General features: G+C 35.1%; 2 protein-coding genes across 2 annotated transcripts in view; both read left to right on the forward strand.

Annotated features, from left to right (window-relative positions):
* The window catches only part of LOC134242275 (uncharacterized), a 22,807-nt gene extending 8,315 nt beyond the window's left edge, over positions 1-14,492 (forward strand). The window contains exons 6-8 of the mRNA XM_062724364.1: positions 5,352-5,496; positions 9,937-10,079; positions 14,360-14,492. Of these exons, the coding sequence (XP_062580348.1) occupies positions 5,352-5,496; positions 9,937-10,079; positions 14,360-14,492 (421 nt within the window). The remainder of the gene's footprint in view (positions 1-5,351; positions 5,497-9,936; positions 10,080-14,359) is intronic.
* Positions 14,493-14,547: 55 nt separating this feature from the next.
* Positions 14,548-23,471, forward strand: part of LOC134242276 (uncharacterized) — a gene marked incomplete at its 3' end in the record, with an annotated part of 29,006 nt that continues 20,082 nt past the window's right edge. The window contains exons 1-5 of the mRNA XM_062724365.1: positions 14,548-14,571; positions 14,929-15,065; positions 15,782-15,911; positions 17,517-17,656; positions 21,290-21,446. Of these exons, the coding sequence (XP_062580349.1) occupies positions 14,548-14,571; positions 14,929-15,065; positions 15,782-15,911; positions 17,517-17,656; positions 21,290-21,446 (588 nt within the window). The remainder of the gene's footprint in view (positions 14,572-14,928; positions 15,066-15,781; positions 15,912-17,516; positions 17,657-21,289; positions 21,447-23,471) is intronic.

A 23,471-nucleotide genomic window follows, 5' to 3' on the forward strand; every position in this document is an offset into this window, starting at 1 on the left:
TATAGGAAAATTCTTATTCTCAAGAATAGCAAAGCCATAATTGCTCATATTTATATGGAAGCATCCTCAGGTAGTGTAGATTCAAGTTTGTTCAAATTATGAACCCCGAGATAGGGCAGGGCCAAAATGACCAATGCAAGTTTTACATAGAAACATATTGGAGAATTCTTTAAAAATCATCTTCTCAAGAATAGCAAAGCCATAATTGCTAATATTTGTATGGAAGCATCCTCAGGTAGTCTAGATTCAAGTTTGTTCAAATCATGACCCCCCGGGGTAGGGCAGGGCCAAAATGGCCGATCAAGGTTTTACAAAGAAATATATAGGAAAATTCTTATTCTCAAGAATAGCAAAGCCATAATTGCTCATATTTATATGGAAGCATCCTCAGGTAGTGTAGATTCAAGTTTGTTCAAATCATGACCCCCGGGGTAGGGCAGGGCCAAAATGACCAATGCAAGTTTTACATAGAAACATATTGGAGAATTCTTTAAAAATCATCTTTTCAAGAATAGCAAAGCCATAATTGCTAATATTTATATGGAAGCATCCTCAGGTAGTCTAGATTCAAGTTTGTTCAAATCATGACCCCCGGGGGCAGGGCGGGGACAAAATGGCCGATACAAGTTTTACTTAGAAATATATAGAAAAATTCTTTAAAAATCTTCTTCTCAAGAATAGCAAAGCCATAATTGCTCATATTTATATGGAAGCATCCTCAGGTAGTGTAGATTTAAGTTTGTTCATGTCATGACCCAGGGGGGGTAGGGCAGGGCCAAAATGGCCAATCCAAGTATATAGGAAAATTCTTGACAAAATCATCTTCTCAAGAATAGCAAAGCCATGATTGGTCCTGGGACTGCTTTTGGATTTAAACTTTTCAATAATGAACCCATTTATTCTTTTCCCAGCTACAATGCTCAAGAGAGCAATGTGGCCCATGGGCCTCTTGTTAAAAATCATTTCAATTTACTTTAAGATTCAAGAGCATGTATTCTGTTAGCTGCAGATCTGTAGCTCACTGATCTAAAAAAAAATTGAGCTGGATTATCAGAGAGCTACAGCGCCACTCATAGGAAAAGTTATATATTTACTGCGCACAAAAAGTTGCACTGGGTTCTGGATTAATTTCTTCAAATTCTTACTTAAGTTGCAAAAAAGATAAGTTTTGACAAATTCGTTACTTCTCTATAAAGTACTCTCATGGTTGAGATCTGCATGAAGTGCATTGGACCAAATTATCTTGCAAACCAAGATGGCAGTATGAATGGCAAATTTTTGGTGGCCTCAATTTCAGGGCCAGGAGGGTTATTAACAAGTTATTTTGAATGTTTTGTTGTGGAAACAGGGAAAAAGTAAGTAAGGAACACACGGTTAGTAATATTTATGTTCCCCAAACGAAGTTTGGGAACATATTGTTTTTACTTTTTCTGACTTTTCTTCTTCTTTTTCTTCTACTTTTTTGTCCACGAGTGTTCTCGAAAACAACTCATCCGATCTAGGTGAAACCTTTTTAGGGTTACTAGGTATGTTATGCAGATGTGTGAAATGAAGGTCATTTTGCACGCACATGCATGCATGTGCGCGCACGTGTAACACTTGAAATGACCAATATAATTGATATAGCCGTAACTTTTTAAATTTTTGATGAAATGCTTTGAAACTCATAATATAAGGATATATTAGTAGTTTAGAAATGATGACATGGTCAAAATAGCAAGATCTCACGAGCGTGCACGTGCGCTTCGCTCCGATTGGCTGAAACTAACGTCTAAATATCTTTTTTGTTTTCTGGCAAAATCCTTTGAAATTTTGAACATAGTCATACATTATGAAGATCTACAGCATGATATATAAGAATAATCATGAGGGCACACGCACATGCAAGTGTGCTGCAATCTGATTGGCTAAAACTTTAAATGCCTAAAACTTTCTTGGTTCTCAATAAAACAGGATGAAATTTCGAATATGAATATATATAATGAATGCCTACATTATGCTTTATGTACTATCAAAAGTAAATGCAAGGACGTGCATGACATGCGCGTGCACACAATGCTTTAAACAACCAGTATACTTGAGTTTTTGATGTTCATGCAGAATTAAGAACTACTAAATGTCAAGACATGTAACATACTGAAGCAGATCTTTTGACCCTTGACCTTGAAACTTAGGTAAGGGTCACTGGTAACCTGAAAAAAATGTTGATATTAGCTATTTACCAAAATGACCTTGACCTATGAACTTGAAATCCGACCTTAACAAGAAACATGAAGTACATGTACATGTATCTAGAAACACCTCTCAGAGTTTATTTCGGTTGGCAGGATAGAAGTTAAACAGGTGGTGGTTTTTAATGACCTTGACCTTTCATCCAAATGTCACAATCAATCCTAAGTTCTTGGAGTAAGATACAAGATTCAACTCCAACGTTAAGACGGCGGAACATTAACTGGCAAAATTGGAAATATACAGCTTACGTCATTTCTATCTGTTACAATCAAAATATTCAGTGATAGAAGTGAAATGGGCGGGTGCAATTCGACGCGGACGTGGGGAAAACATCGGATTGAAATTGCAGATCGAAATTCATTTTCAATCCACCTGAGGTGTTTTCAAAGCAAAGAGTGAATGTATGATCCAAAAATCAACTAATTTCAACTCCCAAATACATATTGTTTGAAGTTCCCATTAATATGAGTTTTAGCTTATAATTTTAAGAACGGAAAAGATTATATAAGACAAAGATTATTTTTCAGGAGATATTTAATTCTAGAATGTAAATAATTGTTGTATAGGTCATGGCTTAACATGACAATATATTTTATTTCTAGGATTATAAGATTGTATGAGTTTTATGCTTATTCTCACTGAAAAGTGTTGGACAACTTAATTTAAAAATCGTTCAGCCCCCAGCCCCCCCAACACAAAGATATACATATATTTACCAAACAGAAATATTTTCCCCATAAATATTAATTTATTTAAAACACTGAACAAAAAATTCAAACTGTACCAAAATTGAAATTATTTGTCTTCAGGGTCAATCAGTAATAATGTGCCTTCTAGCGTAGCTGAGGTGGATTGAAAATGAATTTCGATCTACAATTTCAATCCGATGTTTTCCGCACGTCCGCGTCGAATTGTACCCGCCCATTTCATTATCTATCACTGAATGTTTTGCTTGTAACAGATAGAAATGACGCAAGCTGTATGTTTCCAATTTTGCCAGTTAATGTTCCGCGGTCTTAAATAGGTTAAGAATAAAAATACCCCGCCACCCCCCCCCCCCCCCACACACACACAGACACACAAATCAAAATGATAGCCTAGCAACGTAGAGAATCGCTGTAAAGCTCAAATAACACCTCGGACCCACATAAAATTTCAGGAAAGCTGCAGAAAAGAGCTCGAGGAAAGTGTATTAAAATATTTGATGTGAGTTTCCAGAGTATATAGAAATTATTAATTTATACGGAAAAAATTACAAATCCTGTCGTGTTTGAAATTAAAGTACAGATGAACAAAGTTGGTATATAATCCTTTTATAGCCTATTTATTCAGATGTCGTTAATAGCATTCAGTTCTACTGATTTGAAATAATATTTTAATACCAAGCATCCTTTGTTTATTTTACCTTTGAAATTTATTTGATTTTTTTTTTCGAATTATGCAATCCCCAGAAATAGTGATTTTCGGTATATTAAAAATCAATATACTTGTACGCTCCTTCGTAAAATAATCAGGTATTTGCAATCATGAAAAAAATATTAATAAGAAGGTGTTAAACAATATTGGTCACATTAGCTGACACGAATGTCTTTTTAAACATCTCTTGTAAACCCCAGAAAATAGCCTCCTATGCATTGGAAAAAATGAATAGTTCCTGTCAAAAACCTTTATATATTTATTTACAAAGTATATAAAATTTACTGGGCACAGGTACCAGAGTTGTCAAAATGGCCTGAGAGGAAATATAAAAAAAATTCTGAACAGAAAGGAAAATCCCTTTTCCATGTATGGAACTACTATTGAATAAGTTCATTTTGATTTGTTAGCTATCGTCGTGTTACCCTTAGACGACTTTAACCCTGCCTTGTCGGAATAAAACCAACTTTGAGCCCGAGGTTAAAATCAGTAGAGAAATAAAATGTGAATCGGTATTTTAAAAAATGATATATGCTTGAAAAATTGTAACTTTATATCTGTATTTTTTTCTCTGATTTGCGGGATAGAAAGATATATAAAAGGTCTTAGAGGAATAAGGCACGAAAAGGGACATGGGGAGCGTTTGGGGAACATCTGTAACGGTCCCCGTTACAGTTAGCACTAGTTTGAGATGGCACTTTTAAAAACATGGAGAAATAAATCGAAAAACAGTGCACTTTTTTGTGCTCAATAAATATACACTTTTAAGCTCACCTGAGCTGAAGGCTCAGATGAGGTTTTTTGATCAAAATTTGTCCGTTGTCTGTCGTTGTTGTCATTGTTGTAAACTTTTCACATTTTCATCTTCTTCTCAAGAACTTTACCAATTTCAACCAAACTTGCTACAAAGTATCCTCTGGTAAAGGGGATTCAAGTTTGTTCAAATGAAGGGCCACATCCTCTTCCAAGGGGAGATAATTATGAATTAGTGAAAAATTAATGGCATTTTTAAAAAATCTTGTTCTCAAGAACCACTCCTGGGCCAGGAAAGATGAAACTCATGTGGAATCATCCTCAGGTAGTATAGATTCAAATTTGTTCGATTCATGACCCCCAGGGCAAGGATGGGGCCAAATTGGCCGATCAAAGTTTTACATAGGAATATATATTGGGAAATCCTTAAAATTTTCTTCACAAGTACTGCAAAGCCATGATTAATGATATTTTTATGGAAGCATCCTCAGATACTGTAGATTCTAGTTTGTTCAAATCATAATCCCCAGGGATAGGGTGGGGCCATAATGGGGGATCCAAGTTTTACATTAAAATATATTTTTAAAAATCTTTTTCTAAAGAATAGCAAAGCCAGTATTAGTATTCAAGCCTCCTCCCCCCGCCCACCCCTCAGTAAACTTTTCAATTCTGATCTGATTTGTGCATTTTCTTAGCCGATGTGCTCAGGTGAGCAATGTGGCCCCTGGGCCTCTTGTTTCAATGGATGGCACTGTAGCTCTACAGTCTGTCAATAGATTTTTTCCAGAGAGCTACAGTTCTGCAGCTATAATTCTGTCATCAGTAATGACACTGAAACTTATTTAGTACATGTTATTACATTAGTCATAAATCATATTCTGCAAATATTAGCAAAAATATGCCTATTTCAAGATCAGACTGTGGTTAGAGTGTGTGTGATGTCATTTTAGGAAAAGAAATAAACCGCTGGATGTGTATGATATGACCCTACAGCTCTGGAAGACAGTGACCATTAGTCCTAAAGCTGACAAGTTCCCTGACCTTGTCAGGACCTTTGATGACCTCACAAGTCATGTTAAAGAGCAACACATCAAGGTAAACTTTGAACACCGACTACAACCACAGTTTAATGCATGAAATTCTGTCAGTTTTGAAAATGCATGTATAGATTATGCACTGTGTTTAACAACTAAAAGAGATAGAAATTACTGAATCCATTGACTTACACAGTGGTTTAATGATGTGATGGAGTGATGTCTATTGATTTGACAATTGTCACCCTACCCTGCCCCCCAGTGATCTGTTTTGTGTAAAAGATTTAATCCTACACAGGGAAGATCCCATATCATATAGGAAAATTTCAGCCTTGCTATTGTTGCGAAAATCCTGAAGACAATGATTTGATTCATGAATTTATGTTTACACAGTGATAAAAATATAAATGATTTGAATATGCTAGATGTTCTTGAGAAAACAAAGTTCAGAAAAGTTGTTTACTATATATGTTCTTCCCCCTCCTTCCCCCTTCCAGACATTCTATTCTAGCCCTGGGAGATATTTTTTTATTTTTAGGTCACCTGAGTCACTCAGGTGACCTATTGCTATCTGTTTTTGTCCGTCGTGGTACGTCGTTCGTCGTCAATCGGTCGTAAACTTTTGAACATTTTCAGCTTCTTCTCTGCAACCACTGAACCAATTTCAACCAAATTTGGCACAATGCATTTATGGGTGAAGGGGAACAAAAATTATGAATTTCATGATCCCTGCCCCCCTAGGGCCTGGGGGGTGGGGCCAAAACCACTAAAATTAATGCAATCTTTAAAAATCTTCTTCTTTACTCCTGGACATCAAGCAGTCAAACTGTTTGCATGATTGTAATCAGCATTGAGTCCTCTACCAAAATTTGAAATCCAATGCCCTGGGGTCAGGGGTTCTTGTGCTAGGGCGGGGCTAAATAAGTATATAGTGAAAATGCATTATTTCTTTAAAAATCTTCTTCTCTGCTCCTGTGTATTAGATAAACTAACTAAGTACATAGTTATGATGAGCAATAGTGCCTCTACTAAAATTGTGAATTTTATGGCCCCAGGGTCAGGGGTTCTGGTGTTAGGGCGGGGCTCTATTGATTATATAGTGAAAATACATGAATTCATTGAAAATCTTCTTCTCTGCTCCTAGGTATTAAATAAACTAACTAAGTACATAGTTATGATGAGCAAGAGTACCTCTACCAAAATTGTGAATTTTATGGCCCCAGGGTCAGGGGTTCTGGTGTTAGGGCGGGGCTCTATTGATTATATAGTGAAAATACATGAATTCTTTGAAAATCTTCTTCTCTGCTCCTAGGTTTTATATAAACTAACAAAGTACTTAGTTATGATGAGCAAGAGTGCCTCTACCAAAATTGTGAATTTTATGACCCCAGGGTCAGGGATTCTGGTGTTAGGGTGGGGCTGTTTTGATTATATAGTGAAAATACATGAATTCATTGAAAATCTTCTTCTCTGCTCCTAGGTTTTAAATAAACTAACTAAGTACATAGTTATGATGAGCAAGAGTGCCTCTACCAAAATTGTGAATTTTATGGCCCCAGGATCAGGGGTTCTTGTGTTAGGGCGGGGCTCTTTGATTATACATGTATAGTGAAAAACATTAAATATTTGAATATTTTCTTCTCTGCTCCTGGGTATTAAGCAGATGAACTACCTATATAGTTATGAGCAAGGGCCCTTATCTTCAAGAATTGTGAATTTCAAGGCCCCAGGGTCAGTTGTACCATAGAGGGGGGGGGCTCTACTTATATACTGAAAATGAATGAATTGTTTGAAATCTGCTCCTTGGTATTAATCAAATGTTTTTGAAAAGCAAGGATGCCTTTTTAAAAATTGTGCAATGTTTGGATCTAGGCCTAAGAGTCAAGGGTTCATGTGTGGTAGCGGCACTACTGATTATTGCTGAATATTATTGATTTGTTGAAATGCATTTTTTGTTCCCCTACCCTGCCTATGGGTATTAAGTAACCAAACTAAGCAACTTCTAAGTGTATTGTTATGATGATCAAAATTGTAAATGCTATAGCATCTGGCTTAAAACATGGATCAAATTCAATCACTGGAAAGTTGTTGCGTAATGCTCAGGTGACCTATAAGGCCCATGGGCCTCTTGTTATTTCTTGTCACACTTAGTATGAGAGGATATTGTTTGGTGAATGCTAATGTGGTGGTAGCCATGTGCTCCATGTCAATACATCAATTTTTTTTTTAGCTCTACTGGTCAGAGACCAGAGGAGCTAATGCAATAGTAATGCGTCCGGCGTCCGTCCGTCCGTCTAGCTGTCTGTCTGTTGCCGTGGTTACTGAAAATAGAAATTTCTGTGAAATACTTTCAAAATACTACTCCTCCTACAATTTTAGTCTGATTATAATATAATTTGGCATGCAAGTAGACTACACTGAGATACATAATTCTCAAATTCTCAAATTTGTGTTTTTGAGTTTGATGATTGATGTTGCCATGGTAACTAAAATCAAAAATTCTGTAAAATTTTATTAAAAGCTACTCCTAAAGTTGTTTTATTGCAATCATGCCAAAAAAAGAGACTTAATCAAGGATCATTATTATAACCCCCGCAAATGAAGTTTGGGGGGTATAAAGGAATCACCTTGTCCGTCTGTCTAGCTGTCCGTCTGTCTGTGCAAACGTGTCCGGTCCATATCTTTCTTACGGAGGAACATTAGAATCTACTACTCCACACAAAGATTGCCCATGACCTAAGGGTGTGTCATGACCTTGACCCAAGGTCATTTGAGGAAGTTCAAGGTCACTGGAAGAAAAAAATTCATACAGTGAAAACTGTCTAATCCGACAACTGTGTAATCCATCACACTGTGAATTCAAACATTTAATTTTGTTTCCATTTTACTTATTTCCATGTTTCTTTACACTGGGTAATCCGACATCCTGTCTATTCCAACAAAAATTCATCTCCCAGTGCATGTCGGATTAGACAGTTTCACTGTAATTCGTGTCCATTCCATATTTTATTATGGATAAACTTGGTAGGTTCTAATTTCACACAAAGATTGCACATGACCTAAAAGTGTGTCATGACCTTGACCCAAGGTCATTTGAGGAAGTTCAAGGTCACTGGAAGAAAAATTTCATAATTTGTGTCTGGTCCATATCTTATAGATAAACTTGGTTGGTTCTAATTTCACACAAATATTGCTCATAACCTAAGGATGTGTCATGTTCTTGACCCAAGGTCATTTAGGGATGTTCAAGGTCACTGGAAGAAAAATTTCATAATTTGTGTCTGGTCCATATCTTTCTAATGGATAAATTTTGTAGGTTCTCATTTCACACAAAGATTCCTCCTGACCTAAGGATGTGTCATGACCTTGACCCAAGGTCATTTTGGGAACTTCAAGGTCACTGGAAGAAAAATTTCATAATTTGTGTCCGGTCCATATCTTTTTTTATGGATAAACTTGGTAGGTTCTCCCTTCACACAAAGATTGCCCATGACCTAAGGATGTGTCATGACCTTGGGCCAAGGTCATTTGGGGAAGTTCAAGGTCACTGGAAGAAAAATTTCATAATTCGTGCCCGGTCCAAATCTTTCTTTATTATGGAAAAACTTGAATCTACTCCTTCACACAAACATTGCTTATGACCTGAGGCTTTGAACCAAGGTCATTTATGCAAGTTCAAGGTCACTGACAGAAAAAGTTTCTGTAGCCCTTTTCACAAAAAATCTTAAGTTTTTGCTTACGATTTTAACTTTTCATTTATTTGCAAAAACAAACGTTATTGACAACAAATAGCGAGTGCAAGCAAGAAGTTTGAAATGTGACGTAACAATCACATGTATGAAGTAAGAGTAGGTTATACGAAAATCTTAAGTGAAACTTAGTTCGTAAATATTTTGTAGTGTATTTCATGTCATTTTTCCAAAATAAGTGTGAAAAAAATATAAAATTTTATTGGAAGTAACTTTTAAAAGTTCTATTTAACATGTATTTTGATTTTTGTGGTTATATTTTAACAATAACTTCAGTTTGAAAATACTTAAGAGAGGGTTGGGGCTCTCGTAAAGTTATGATAGATTTTGCACTTAGGACTTTCTTAAGAATTTTTGTGAAAAGAACTTTTGTCACAAGTTTTCACTTAAGATAAAAATATGTCATAAGATTTTTTGTGAAAAGGGCCACTGATTTTGTCTGGTCCGTATATTTAGTCTATTTTTTTTTATTAGGCTGCGCCTTTGTTTCATTTAAGAAAAATGTAATGAGCAATTACATTTGCATTAAAAATGTTTTAGCATTTCTCTCTTCTCTTAGATCCATAAAATATTCATGATTTAGCACCTCTGAAGAACCCAGTGGGGTATTTTGTCCTGTTTGGACAGTTCTAGTTTTATTTATTGCTTTTGTCAAGTTTTAAGTCCCAACTGCTACTTTTCTCTTCCTTTATTATGAGTACAAACCAGTAGAGCTACAGTCTCAACAGGGACTCCTTTTCTTTTTTTTTTAGAAAGAACCCAAGCTGTTTGAGACCTGGGCACCTGTGGCCCAAGAAGTATTGGAGAAAGGGTCTCCATCAGTGAAGACAGGGAAAATAGGGATAATCATTAGATCTATGATATATGATTTCAGGGACTACACTAAACCTCAGAAGTAAGTGGAAATTCAAAATATTTTAAAACTGTTAGTCTCATTAACACCATTTCATGACACTCCATAATTTTAAAATGTCTATAAATAGAATGAATAAAACACTGACTTTAATCAGATAGTAGGAATTTTTTATAGTTACATTGTTAAAGGTTTGATTTAAGGAATGAAGCTTACTGTAAATGTATTACATTTGGTGGTGTATTCTTTTTAGCGTTTTTGGCGGAAACAAAATTCCGCTAATTCAAGTACAATGCTAAATGTCTTGTACATATATATTTTAATAAGAAAATCAAGAAATGCGCTAAATCAAATCTACGCTAACTTGTTCAATAATCACTTTCCACCAAATATTGTACATGCTAAATATAATACATTTACAGTATTTCAACTTATGTTATACAATATATATAACATAACTTGGGGCAGTTTACGCTTTATAAACCACAAATCGGTTTATAAAAAGGTGTAAACTACCCCAAGTTATGTTATATCATACCGTATAGCAGGTTATTTTAGCGGGGTGCTAATTTTGGCTTATTTTGGCGTTTTGGTGATAGTCCGCTAAAATTTTAATCGCTAAAATTGTCAGGACTCTTATTAGTGTCCATCTGCAAAGAGCTTAAACCCTGATTCTGCTAAAATAAACCACACCAAAATTATTGGCATACCTTAGAGTAGGCAAAAAGCCAAATTTTACTCCCGCCAAGAAAACCCGCTACACAGTATAACATAAGTTGAAATAAACTTCATTCCTTATAATTTGATTTCAGTGTTGAAAATGAGACAATTTTTCCTCCGGAAAAAGGCTTCAAATATAGCATATTTTAAAAGTAAAGTCAAGCGAAGTAATACGGATTTGATGTAACTCGTTGTGACGTAGGGAAGTTATGTTATACAAAATGAATGAAACCTTTTACCCAATCAAATGACATGTTACAACTAAAATTAAATTATAAACAATTGTCTAAACTGTCTTTTTAGCTTACCTGAGCCGAAGGCTCAAGTGAGCTCTTCACATTTTGTCCGTCGTCCGTCCATCCGTCTGTAAACTTTTCACATTTTCGACTTCTTCTCAAGAACCACTGGGCCAATTTTAACCAAACTTGGTACAAAGCATCCTTGGGTGAAGGGAAGTTTAAATTTTTTAAAAAATGAAGGGCCAAGTTTCCTTACAAGGGGAGATAATCAAGAAAAGACAAAAATAAGGTGGGGTCATTAAAAAATCTTCTTCTCAAGAACCACTGAGCCAGGAAAGCTGAAACTTATGTGGAAGCATTCTTGGATAGTGTAGATTCAAATTGTTAAAATCATGACTCCCGGAGGTAGGAGGGGGCAACAATAGGGAATCCAAGTTTAACATAGAAATATATAGAAAAAATCTTTTAAAATCTTCTTCTCAAGAACCACTGGGCCAGGAAAGTTGAAACTTATGTGGAAGCATCTTTGGGTAGTGTAGATTTTAAACTGATATAATCATGACCCCCGGAGATAGGGTGGGGCCACAATAGGGAATCCAAGTTTTATATAGAACTAGAGCAAAGCTCGTTGCAAAGCAACGAGTAGGTCTTCCGTCCTGTTTTGACCGGAAGTGACGTCAACAAAAGAAAACAATGAGCTAAGTCGTCTTCAGTCACTTTATAATTTCAATTTTGCATCAAAACCTTAAAAAAATAAGCTATTTTTGGCTATTTCCGGTTTGACCGGAAGTGATGTCGACGGACGGAAAATTAAGTTTTATGCTTCCAGTGACATATGTTACCCTAAAACTTGTCAAGAACGGCAAAAATGTGCATTTTCTGATGACTTCCGGTTTGACTGGAAGTGACGTCGCCGGACGCATTTTGACGACTTCAATAGATTAAGATTGAAATTTTGAACAACTTTGCTTCTTAAACGTATAACAAATTCTCAATACTTTTTGAGATATCTGGAAAAAACTTTTGGCCCCTCTAGATCCCTTAATTTAGGGGTCAGCCCTTTTTTCGAGATATCATTTAAAAGATCTTATAATTCTGCACAAATTTTGTTCTATATGTTTTAACAAAATATTTTTAGTTTAGAAGATAAAAAGCAAAATATGTGTAAATTTTCGCTCTTTTAGGCGTTCTAATTTTTGACCCCTATATAGCACCATTTTTAATAGAGAAATCGAAAAACAAAAACCGCCATGCACAACTTCAATCCTTCTGTTGTGTAAAATCAGTAAAATTTCTGCTCCTGCTTTTGCCATCTCCGAGCCTTTGTCTGGAAATGAAAGCCTATAAATTTTCGTTTAAAGGGAAATAACTCAAAACCGGAAGTGAATTTTTGGAATGCTGGACAAAATTCTGATAGAGTTTAGTAAGGTCTATAAACTCTGAAAATTTGAGCAAAATCCATTGAGAAATGAGTGAAATATGAGGCCTCAAAGTTGGCGTCTAGGAAAAGGAAAAAAAAAAGAATAATCTTAATCATCAGAATCAGTAGAAGGTCTTCCGTTGGAAACGGAAGACCTTAAATATAAAGGAAAAATCTTTTAAAATCTTCTTCTCAAGAACCACTGGGCCAGTGGAGCTGAAACTTTTATGGAAGCATCCTTGGGTAATGTAGATTCTAAATTGCTTAAATCATGACCCCCGGGGGTAGGGCGGGGCCACAATAGGGAATCCAATTTTTACATACAAATTTATACATGTGAAAAATATTGAAAAATCATCTTCTCAAGAACCACTGGGTCAGGAAAGTCGAAACTTATGTGGAAACATCCTGTGGTAGTGTAGATTCTAAAGTATAAAAATCATGACAGGGGAGGGGGTTAGGAGGCCACACTAGGTATAACAAGAGGGGAAATCTGGTAAAGAACTGCATCACCCAAATTACTCAGGTGAGCGATGTGGCCCATGGGCCTCTTGTTTTCAACTTGCAATCTATGCTCAGCATGGTTTCGGAAACTTTCATCATGGGTCTCTTATTTTTGAGTGTTTTTATGACCTGCCATGAATATGGCCAGGGCATATAATGTTTGTCATGTTCGTCTTCTGTCTAGCTGTCCATCTGTCCTTCCATCACACTTTGTGTTTAGCTCAGTTCAAAGCTCAATTTTAAAGAAACTATCCAAGATATTTTCACCAAACTCTATATGCTGATAGATAATGATGAGAGCTATGCAACTGCATCAACATTTTTGACCTTGACATTTCCTTTGACCTTAACCTCACTTTTCTTAAATTAGTGTTTAGCTCAATTTTAGAGATACAATTCAAGACAGTGTTAACAAACTTCATATGTTGATAACACTGATGAGAGCTATTCAACTGCATCAGCTTTTTTGACCTTGACCTTTCCTTTGACCTTGACCTCACTTTTCTTTAATTAGTATTTAGCCCAGTTTTAGATAAACCATTTAAGACATTTTTACAAAACTTCATATGGTGATACATACTGGTAAGAGTTATTCAACTGCATCAACATTTTTTAACCTTGATCTTTCCTTTGACCTTGACCCCACTCTTCTTAAATTCGTAGTTAACTCAGTTTTCAAGAAGCTATTCAAGATATTTTTATCAAACTCAAAATGCTGATACATACTGATAAAATGTGGATATATATCGATGAAACCTATTCAACTACATCAACATTTTTTTACCTTGACCTCACTTTTCTTGAATCAGTATCAAACTACATATGCTGATACATTATACTGATGTAATCAACTCAACAGCATCAACATTTTTTACCTTGACCTTTCATTTATCTCAGTTTTAAAGAAAACATTCATTATATTTTTATCAACCTTATATGCTAAATACATACTGATCTAAGATCAGTAAGCTTTTCAACTGCATAATATTTTTTTGACCTTGGCCTTTCCCTTGACCTTTACTTCATTTATTTTAAATTTGTGTTTATCTCAGTTGTAAATATAACATTTAAATTATTTTTATCAAGCTTGATATGTTTATATGAGAACTATTCAACAGCATAAAAAATTTTGACCTTGAACTTTCCTGTGACTTTGACCTCACTTTTCTTAAATTTGCATTTTGCTTAGTTTTAAAGAAACCATTTAAGGTGTATTTATATAAGCTTATGCACTTGTACATAATTTTGTGAGAATTTATCATATATATCCAAGATATTCTTATCAAATTTCATACACTAATACAAATTTTCATGTTGCATTACTAATATACCCTTGGCAGGACATTCATGTCCTCTGGACATATTTCTAGTTTAATTTAATCTTGACAATCTTTGAATACCAGTCCTTTCAGGCCTTTGATTGTTTTTGTCTTTTGCAGAAAATATGAGAAGCTGTGGATCCCAATTTTAGTTAACTGTGTGAAGTGGCAGATCCCAGTAACCATGGAAGCAGCTTGTAGAGTGATTAGAGATGACCAGTGGGTTCGCTGTCTGAATGGATCTGGAAGGTAGATCAATCCAAAAATTCTGTTCTTCTAAAGCTGTTGCTTCTGAAATGTGTGTGACAATGGATGATTTGAGCTTATATACTGTAAAATCATATATTTTCGTGGGATCAAATTTTCCTGGTTTGAGAAAAACCTTTGGTTTGTGGGGATTTGATTTCGTGGACTAAGAATTGTTGAGTACTAATGTATGTAACATTTTACATTTCATGGTGGACATGAATTCGTGGGTCTCTTCATATCTTGAAAACAACGAAAATTGAACCCCAACGAAAATTTGTGATTTTACAGTATACAGAAGCTGTTGCATATACACATATTCATATGCTGTCATATGTAAATACCAAACCTATTGCATTGACTTGAATAAATTAAGGTATGATTTACACAAGTAGAAATTTATGTATAGGTTAGTTGATTCTTCAGAATGTTTTAATTAACAGGAAAACACAAAGGCAGCTCAGGAAATTTTGCAGACATTGATTGACATGGATTTCGATAAGTTCAGTGAAATAGATGAATTAAAAGAAATTGCAAGTGTTGGTGGGGACCTAGTGAACTACCTCATGGAAAAACTCAAGTAGGTGTACTAAACAGTTCTTGGCAATTCTTGTACACTTACTGAAATTATCCACTGTTAAAATATTCTAACTTCCATAGTTAACCTCTGTTATTATAGCAAGACTACCACAGTTATCCTCTGTTGTTATAGAATGACTACTGCAGTTTTCCTCTGTTATTATTGTATGACTATCACAGTTATCCTCTGTTATTAAAGAATGACCATCACAGTTATCCTCTGTTATTATTGTATGACTATCACAGTTATCCTCTGTTGTTATAGAATGACCATCACAGTTATCCTCTGTTGTTATTGTATGATTACTGCAGTTTTCCTTGTTATTATAAAATGACTACCAAGGTTATCCTCTGTTATTATAGAATGACCATCACAGTTATCCTCTGTTGTTATAGAATGCCTACTGCAGTTTTCCTCTGTTATTATTGTATGACTATCACAGTTATCCTCTGTTATTATAGAATGACCATCACAGTTATCCTCTGTTATTATTGTATGACTATCACAGTTATCCTCTGTTGTTATAGAATGACCATCACAGTTATCCTCTGTTGTTATTGTATGATTACTGCAGTTTTCCTTGTCATTATAAAATGACTACCAAGGTTATCCTCTGTTATTATAGAATGACCATCACAGTTATCCTCAATTATTATATAATAACAGCTACATTTGTGTAGCATATATTCTATAACTTTAGCTTTTTTTTTTAATAGAAACTGTAAAGCCCAAAAAAGTTGTGAAGTACTGGTAATAGAGCTATGTATGAAACTATTGGAGAAACATGACTTAGTAGAAGAATTATATAAACTGACAAATGAAGCAGCCTCAAAGGCATCACTGAAGGTGAGATATTATATCATTGATGGATGTAGAAGCTACAATGGCATCCTGCAGGTGAGGAATTATGTAAACCGTAAACTTATAAGATCTGATTGGTCAGTATCTGGACCTCTCTATGACATTTATATATAAACTGTGTACTTACCGGTATATTACAGCACAACAAAGATCTGATTGGTCAGTATCTGGACCTCTCTGTGACATTTATATATATAAACTGTATACTTATATTACAGCACAACAAAGATCTGATTGGTCAGTATCTGGACCTCTCTATGACATTTATTTATATGTAAGACTCTAAAGTCCGATGGTGACACCAAAGTCCGATGGCCTCGCCAAACCCCGATAGCCTGGGCCAAACCCCGATAGCCTGGGCCAAACCCCGATGGCTCGCTGTCTTTACGGATGCCAAAATCCGATGGTCTCACCAAACCCTGATGGTCTGCGCCAAACCCCGATAGCTTTCTGTCATTACGGACGCCAAAGTCGGATGGTCACTCCAAAGTCCGATGGCTCATTTCCTATGAGACACGTTGCGCTGAAGTGCGATGGTTTGACACGCCAAAGTCCTTTGTTTTGGATGAACAATCAACGTTTATGACGTCACAATAATCCTTGCATTTTTCCTGCATTCAAAAGCAATCATTTCTGAATTTGTCCTCGAATACAATTTTATTGATTTTGCTTATTGCTTGCACCTTCCAGATATATGAGGGTTAGTCCTCGCTCACCACTCGATTGATTTAAGGGTTAGTCCTTGCATTGCTCAACCCGAGTGAATTAGGGTTAGTCCTTGCACACTAGTCAAGTGATTAGGGTTAGTCTTGCCCCCACTCAAGATATTTAGGTTATTGTTAATACACACTTTTTGAGCGTTAGTCTCGCACCTGTCTGAGAGATAAGGGTTAGTTTTCGCATTTATTTATACTTATTTTAAAGACCTTGGCATGGCGCGGCATTGAGGTTTGGAGCAGTTCTACAATGATGTCATAAAAGTTAACTGATTTCCGCACCATTGGACTTTGGCGTGTCAAACCATCGGGGTTTGGTGCAGACCATCGGACTTTGGCGTGACCATCGGAGTTTGGAGTCCTACATATACAGTAAAACTCGTTTAGTATGAACACGGATATAGCGAATTCACGGATAAAGTGAAGTTTTTCTGGGTCCCTGGCAAAATTCTTAGAAAATCTTTGTAAAATTTTACGGTTATAGCGAACTCTGATATAACGAATTTACGGATATAGCGAACTGATTTTGAGTCCCGTAGAGGTTAAATATAATGAAATTTACATCTTTTATAACAAACTTTCAAAGATTATAAAAAAAATTAATAAATAGAACTGACTTTATTTCCTTCAAGAATTTTTATATAAAATCCAATTCATAATAAAACCTTAGTTATGGAAGATATTTTTGTAATATAGCTTTCCCTAATATTTTTTGTAGTAATACTTGAAGGAAAACATCCATATTGCGAATTCGCTATAATGGTTATACGAATACGGATATAAGGAATTATGGATATAGCGAATTAAAGTCACAGGTCCCTAGGACTTCGCTATAACCGAGTTTTACTGTATAAACTGTATAATTATATTACAGCACAACAAAGATTTGATGGGTCAGTACTTGGATCGCTTTATGGTGTTGCTGAAGGATGACAATGTTCCTTGGGACAACAGTTCACAGAGCTACCTGGGTTCTGTATTCATCAGCTACCTTGTTAACTCAATTTATTATGAGTAAGTACATGTAATTATCTTATAATCTGTTATCTTAGTTACACAACTCCACATTTTCTGTGTAGGTGACCACACAGGCACCTGACGTTACTTATTTTCCTTTTATTAAATAAAAAAATATACCCATACCTAATAATAAACAAGGTACTCATCGAGACCGCCATCTTGGATTTTCGAAGTAGGTCATTTACTTGTATTTTCAGCTGAAACTCCGTTATATAAATTCCCTGCAACCATATTCTTTCTGTTTGTAGTCTTTCGAGGTCTAAACTTATGGCCAGTGCAACCAGAAGGGCGCAGCACCCTTGCAAATATTAAAAATCACTTGCCAAACTCTATCTACTGCTTCAACAATACGAGAAATCGCCTGAGTAAACACAGGTGACCTATTGCTATCTGTTTTCGTCCGTCGTCGTGCGTCGTCCGTTGTGCGTTAACGTTTTAACATTTTCAGCTTCTTCTCTGCAACCACTGAACCAATTTCAACCAAATTTGGCACAAAGCATTTATGAGTGAAGGGGAACAAAAATTATGAATTTCATGATCCCTGCCCCCCTGGGGCCTGAGGGGTGGGGCCAAAACCACTAAAATTAATGCAATCTTTAAAAATCTTCTTCTTTACTCCTGGACATCAAGCAGTCAAACTGTTTGCATGATTGTAATCAGCAATGAGTCCTTTACCAAAATTGTGAAATTCATGGCCCTGGGGTCAGGGGTTCTAGTGCTAGGGCGGGGCTAAATAAGTAGGTAGTGAAAATGCATTATTTCTTTGAAAATCTGCTTCTCTGCTCCTGGGTATTAAATAAACCAACTAAGTACATAGTTATGATGAGCAAGAGTGCCTCTACCAAAATTGTGAATTTTATGGCCCCAGGGTCAGGGGTTCTGGTGTTAGGGCGGGGCTCTATTGATTATATAGGGAAAATACATGAATTCTTTGAAAATCTTCTTCTCTGCTCCTGGGTATTAAATAAACTAAGTACATAGTTATGATGGGCAAGAGTGCCTCTACCAAAATTGTGAATTTTATGGCCCCAGGGTCAGGAGTTCTTGTTTTAGGGTGGGGCTCTAATGATTATATAGTGAAATGCATGAATTCTTTGAACATCTTATCCTTTACTCCTGGTTAATATGCTAAATAAATGATCTAATTACATATTTAAGGCCAATATTTTTTTTATTTTCAGTTTTACAAACCCTCCACTCAAGGTTTTGAATTTTCAGAAAAAAATAAAACAATTTTTTCTTTCCGATGTCAAATTTGAGTCGGGATTGAGATTTCAAATTTACGAACTCGCACTTCCGGTTTTAAGATGAAACGGCGGGTAAATAAAGCTAGATCTGAGAAGATGGCTTGGTTTAGTGTAAAATTCATCGATACGAGTGCCATTCAAAACGTTTCACCCGTTCAAAGGACAAATAAAATGCTGACGACTTCGTTGCACAATGACATGCTGGTGAGATAATTATGTATTCGTTTCAAAAGTATCTGTGTGTAAATTATTTTCCTCCCCCAGGTTTTAAACTGCCCGTGGTAGCTATTGCATATTGCCAGCGACATTGTTTAGGTCTCTGTTATAGCTTACAGTCTAAGCATCATTCTTCAGAAAAGGGTTGCTTATTCATCAGATGTAATGAATAAAACTATGGGAGAAGTTAAGTCCATTTGAGGAAGAAATAAACAATAACCTGAAGAAATTAAAAAAAATCAACTATTAAAAGGCATGAATATACAAATATATACAGAAATGTAGTATCATTTGTATCAGCCAGAAAAATTATTTTACACTTAATTGAAAAAATGTTCACCCTACTCCCCAATACTCACTGTCTGTTTTATGATAGGAATTATAATTTTAGGCATCAAGTAAATTTTAGAACAATGTTTACACATTCACCTAACACATATTTAAAAAATGAAGATATATTGAAAGACTTTTAAAGAATTGATTTTTAAAAATATATTTTGACCAACATCACAAAATTTTAAAAACTGGCCCAAACTGGCAGATGATGAAATAAGCAATTAAATGTTCTACTTTCCTGTTTGTAAGCATTACGTGTCCAGTGGTGAGGGGCCTATTACAATAGCATAAAAAAAGAATGTACAAATGTTAATAATTGACACTCTCTACCATCGGCTCATACATTCACCTCTGTCGTTGGCTCGCGTATATAACAGTGATAAACACGAGAAATAGTACGTTTGATTAAATTCATAACAATTCAATTTCTATGCTTATGTCTGAGTTTTGAGATCATTTTTTTAATAAATCAATCCAGAATTAATAATTTAATTTGAATGAAACAATCCTGCAAATATCACATTTTATACGTTATGTCAAAAATCTTGACGTGAGCCCATTGCAGAGGTGTCTGAGAGAGGAACGAACGACAACTCTGCATGGGAGATTGAATAATTGATTTATCAAAAAAAAATTTTTATTTCCTTCTCCTTGGGGACTTTTTTATTCTCATGTTCATAACTAAACCTAAACTTAAACAAATGCTGGCCTTATAATGAAGAAAGGGGCCTCTTTCAAATTAGATGATTTCAGGGCCGCTGGGTCAGGGGTACCAGGGGGGTACTTTGACTAAAAATAAATTAATGCTTTGAAATCTGCCCTTTGATAAGCAATGGTGCCTCTTTCAAAATTTGTGAATTTCATGGCTTTTGGATTAAAACACGAACCGAATACAATCGCTGGAAAGTTGTTACATGATACTCAGGTGACCTATAAGGCCCGTGGGCCTCTTATTAATATTTGCAAGGGTGATGCGCCCTTCTGGTTGTACTGGCCGTAAGTTTAGACCTCGAAAGACTGCAAACAGAAAGAATATGGTTGCAAGGAATTTATATAACGGAGTTTCAGCCGAAAATACAAGTGAATGACCTACTTCGAAAATCCAAGATGGCGGTCTCAATGGGTACCTTGTTTATTATTAGAAGATATGGGTACATTTTTTTATTAAAAGAAAAATAAGTAATGTCAGGTGCCTGTAGGTGACCATTACTTTCAAATCACTTGTTCAAGGTCAAAGGTCATGATAGTTTTAATTTTTTTTTATGCAATAGGTCTTTATTTTTTTACCAAAGACTTCTTACAGGAAAATATTAAGACACTCAATTTTTGAAGCAGTTAGTGAATGTCAAGGTTAAAAAGTTATCATTTGTCATTTAATCATAGCTTTATGTTAATTATTTCACACAATTTCTAATCTACAATCATCACATGTATAAAGTATTATCAATTTGGAAAAAAGGCTGAGAATGACAGCTAAGTTCATTAAGACAAAGATCAGCATTATTTTTAGAACGATAAATATGATAATGAGAAGATAGAATACAGGAACTTTTATTCTTTTACTGAGTGACTTTCTCAATTCTGTTACTGTAAATGTGTTATATTTGGCATGTACAATATTTGGCGGAAACTGAATTTTGAACAAGTTAGCATAGATTTGATCTAGATTTCTTGATGTTCTTATTTAAAAGTATATATGTGCAAGATATTTAATGTTGTACTGAATTAGCAGAAGTTTCTTTCTGCCAAAGGCGCTGAAAAGAATACACAGCCAAATGTAATATGTTTACAGTATTTAATCATTTAAACCCTTTTTTGTCCATTTTAGAGACAAACAATTTAACGATTCGGAGGTAGACCAGAAAATGATTGACATGATTCTGTATTGTATGGAGGAGGAACGGGAGCTCTGTGATTGGTCCAATGGTCAGGTGACCGTGTTTGGGATCATTGCCACAGATATACTTGCAAGATTTGTCCGTACAGTGAGTGAACTATCTTTCCTCTTATTGTCAAACAACTTTTACAAAAGTTTTATGCACTAGATATTATTATCGGCCGCAGCAGCGGCCGATCTATTTGTGATTGTGTTAGAAAGTGCACATGGGGAAATGAGACGTTATTTTTCATTAGGTCAGGAAAATATTTCTCAAATGATAACAAGTAGAAAACCATGAGTAAAATATTTTCAAAAATTGCTTTGAATATAGTGTTAATTGTTGCTACTATGTTTCAATTTCTTTATCATTTCTCATCAGATAATTGATAATTTATGGTTATGTAAAAAGAGTTAACAATAGATACTCCCCAGCCTGGGAGTGTATAAGATATGAAAGGAAATCGTCATGATTTTCCGGATAAAAATGACGTGTAAATGTGCATGGATTGGTGAATAAAAATTGAAAAAAATTTCAACCAGTAAAAATTGTTTTGAACATGCTCTACGGCTGCAAATAACACAAAGAAATTTTTCTACATTTTGTACTGCGCCTTGCAGCACAGCCATGGGCATTATCACGTGACCAAGATCCAGGGTATCAGCACCTGGTTCATCTTGAGATACCTACATCTTTATTTTGATGACAATAAATTCTTATCATTTATTGCTGCCCTTTTTACATCGATGAATCTATTTATAAGCAAATGGGGTAAATGTCTATTTTTTTAATTTTAATTAATTATTTATTTTGCTTTGAAGACAGCCTAAAATAAAAATGAATCAACTATTTCACCTTTTAATACTAGTATTTAGACGTGCTTTCCTTTCATGGACACTTTGAAAATTGTAAAAGAAATTTGTTTATGCTAAATTTTGTTTGCGGCCGATTTGATGCTTTGCATCAATTTAACTTGTAATATCTTGACTTTGATTAGTGATTATTCTGATTGAGAATGGTCATTCAAAGATACAAATTGTTCATAGCTATCAATATTGTAAACCATATTAAATATTTGATCCATGTACATGTATATGAAATGTAAAAAAAACTACTTTATAGCAAAATCCCTGAGACACCTCTGCTAAACTTAATACTGTAGACGTATTTATTTCCACGAGGTCATAATTCCACGGAATCACAACATTAGTTTGATCCGTGGGTAAAAAATTATGTGGAAATCTTTGAATGCCAAAAATACATATTGTACCTATACTGAATATATGAGAAAAATATTAGTTTATCCCTAAAATTTGTCTGCCTTATGAATATACAATTTTTTCAACGAACAACAACATTCAAATGACTCGGAACAACATACACATACGTTCCCTCCAGCTCACAAAATTACGAATGATCATGAAATAATTCTTGAGGTTTACATACATCAATTTCAAATAAAGTTTTTTTAAAAAGGGGAATGAATTCCATAAACACATACTGTATACGTACATCTACGATTATCAACACTGGAATCAAGTCATGTGGATTAACACACACCTGTCCGTACAAACAGAAGCTTGGGAATATCTGTGAATCTTTCACAAGTATAAAAAGAAAGTAATTTTCTCTTCTTTATTTTTACAAGGACTGAACATGTGCTATCACTTGCAAATTTAATTTTTCAGAGGTTAATGCCCTGTTCACACGGAGAGTTTAATTCGAATTAAACGTAAGTTTACTGCGAATTAGCTTCGCCTAGTGTTCACACGGCGAATTTAATGTGAATTAGTTTGATTCGAATTAATTTACTGCGCATTAAATTACTTAGCATTATCTCCTTGTGAACCCTAAGCGAAGCTAATTCGAATTAAATTTTGGGGCATGCGTAATGGCCCAATTAAATCAAATGCATACTATATACTAACTTGTATATAGGTCCCTGCTTTTTCATATTCTCATTCTTTTAGTGCAATTTCATTCCTAAATATACTTAAACTACGCTGCAGCCACCTAGCATCATTTTTGAAAGTGGGGGGAGGGGGGGGGGGGGGCAACCAGAGAAATTTTTTTACTTACCTGAAAAAGTTGACAAACAAAAAAAAAAAAAAGGAAACTGCCCAGCCTTTCAAT

Source organism: Saccostrea cucullata, unplaced genomic scaffold (genome assembly GCF_032062105.1).
Source record: "Saccostrea cucullata isolate Sc308-1 unplaced genomic scaffold, CSIRO_AGI_Scuc_v1 ctg2623, whole genome shotgun sequence".
NCBI classification, from domain to species: domain Eukaryota; kingdom Metazoa; phylum Mollusca; class Bivalvia; order Ostreida; family Ostreidae; genus Saccostrea; species Saccostrea cuccullata.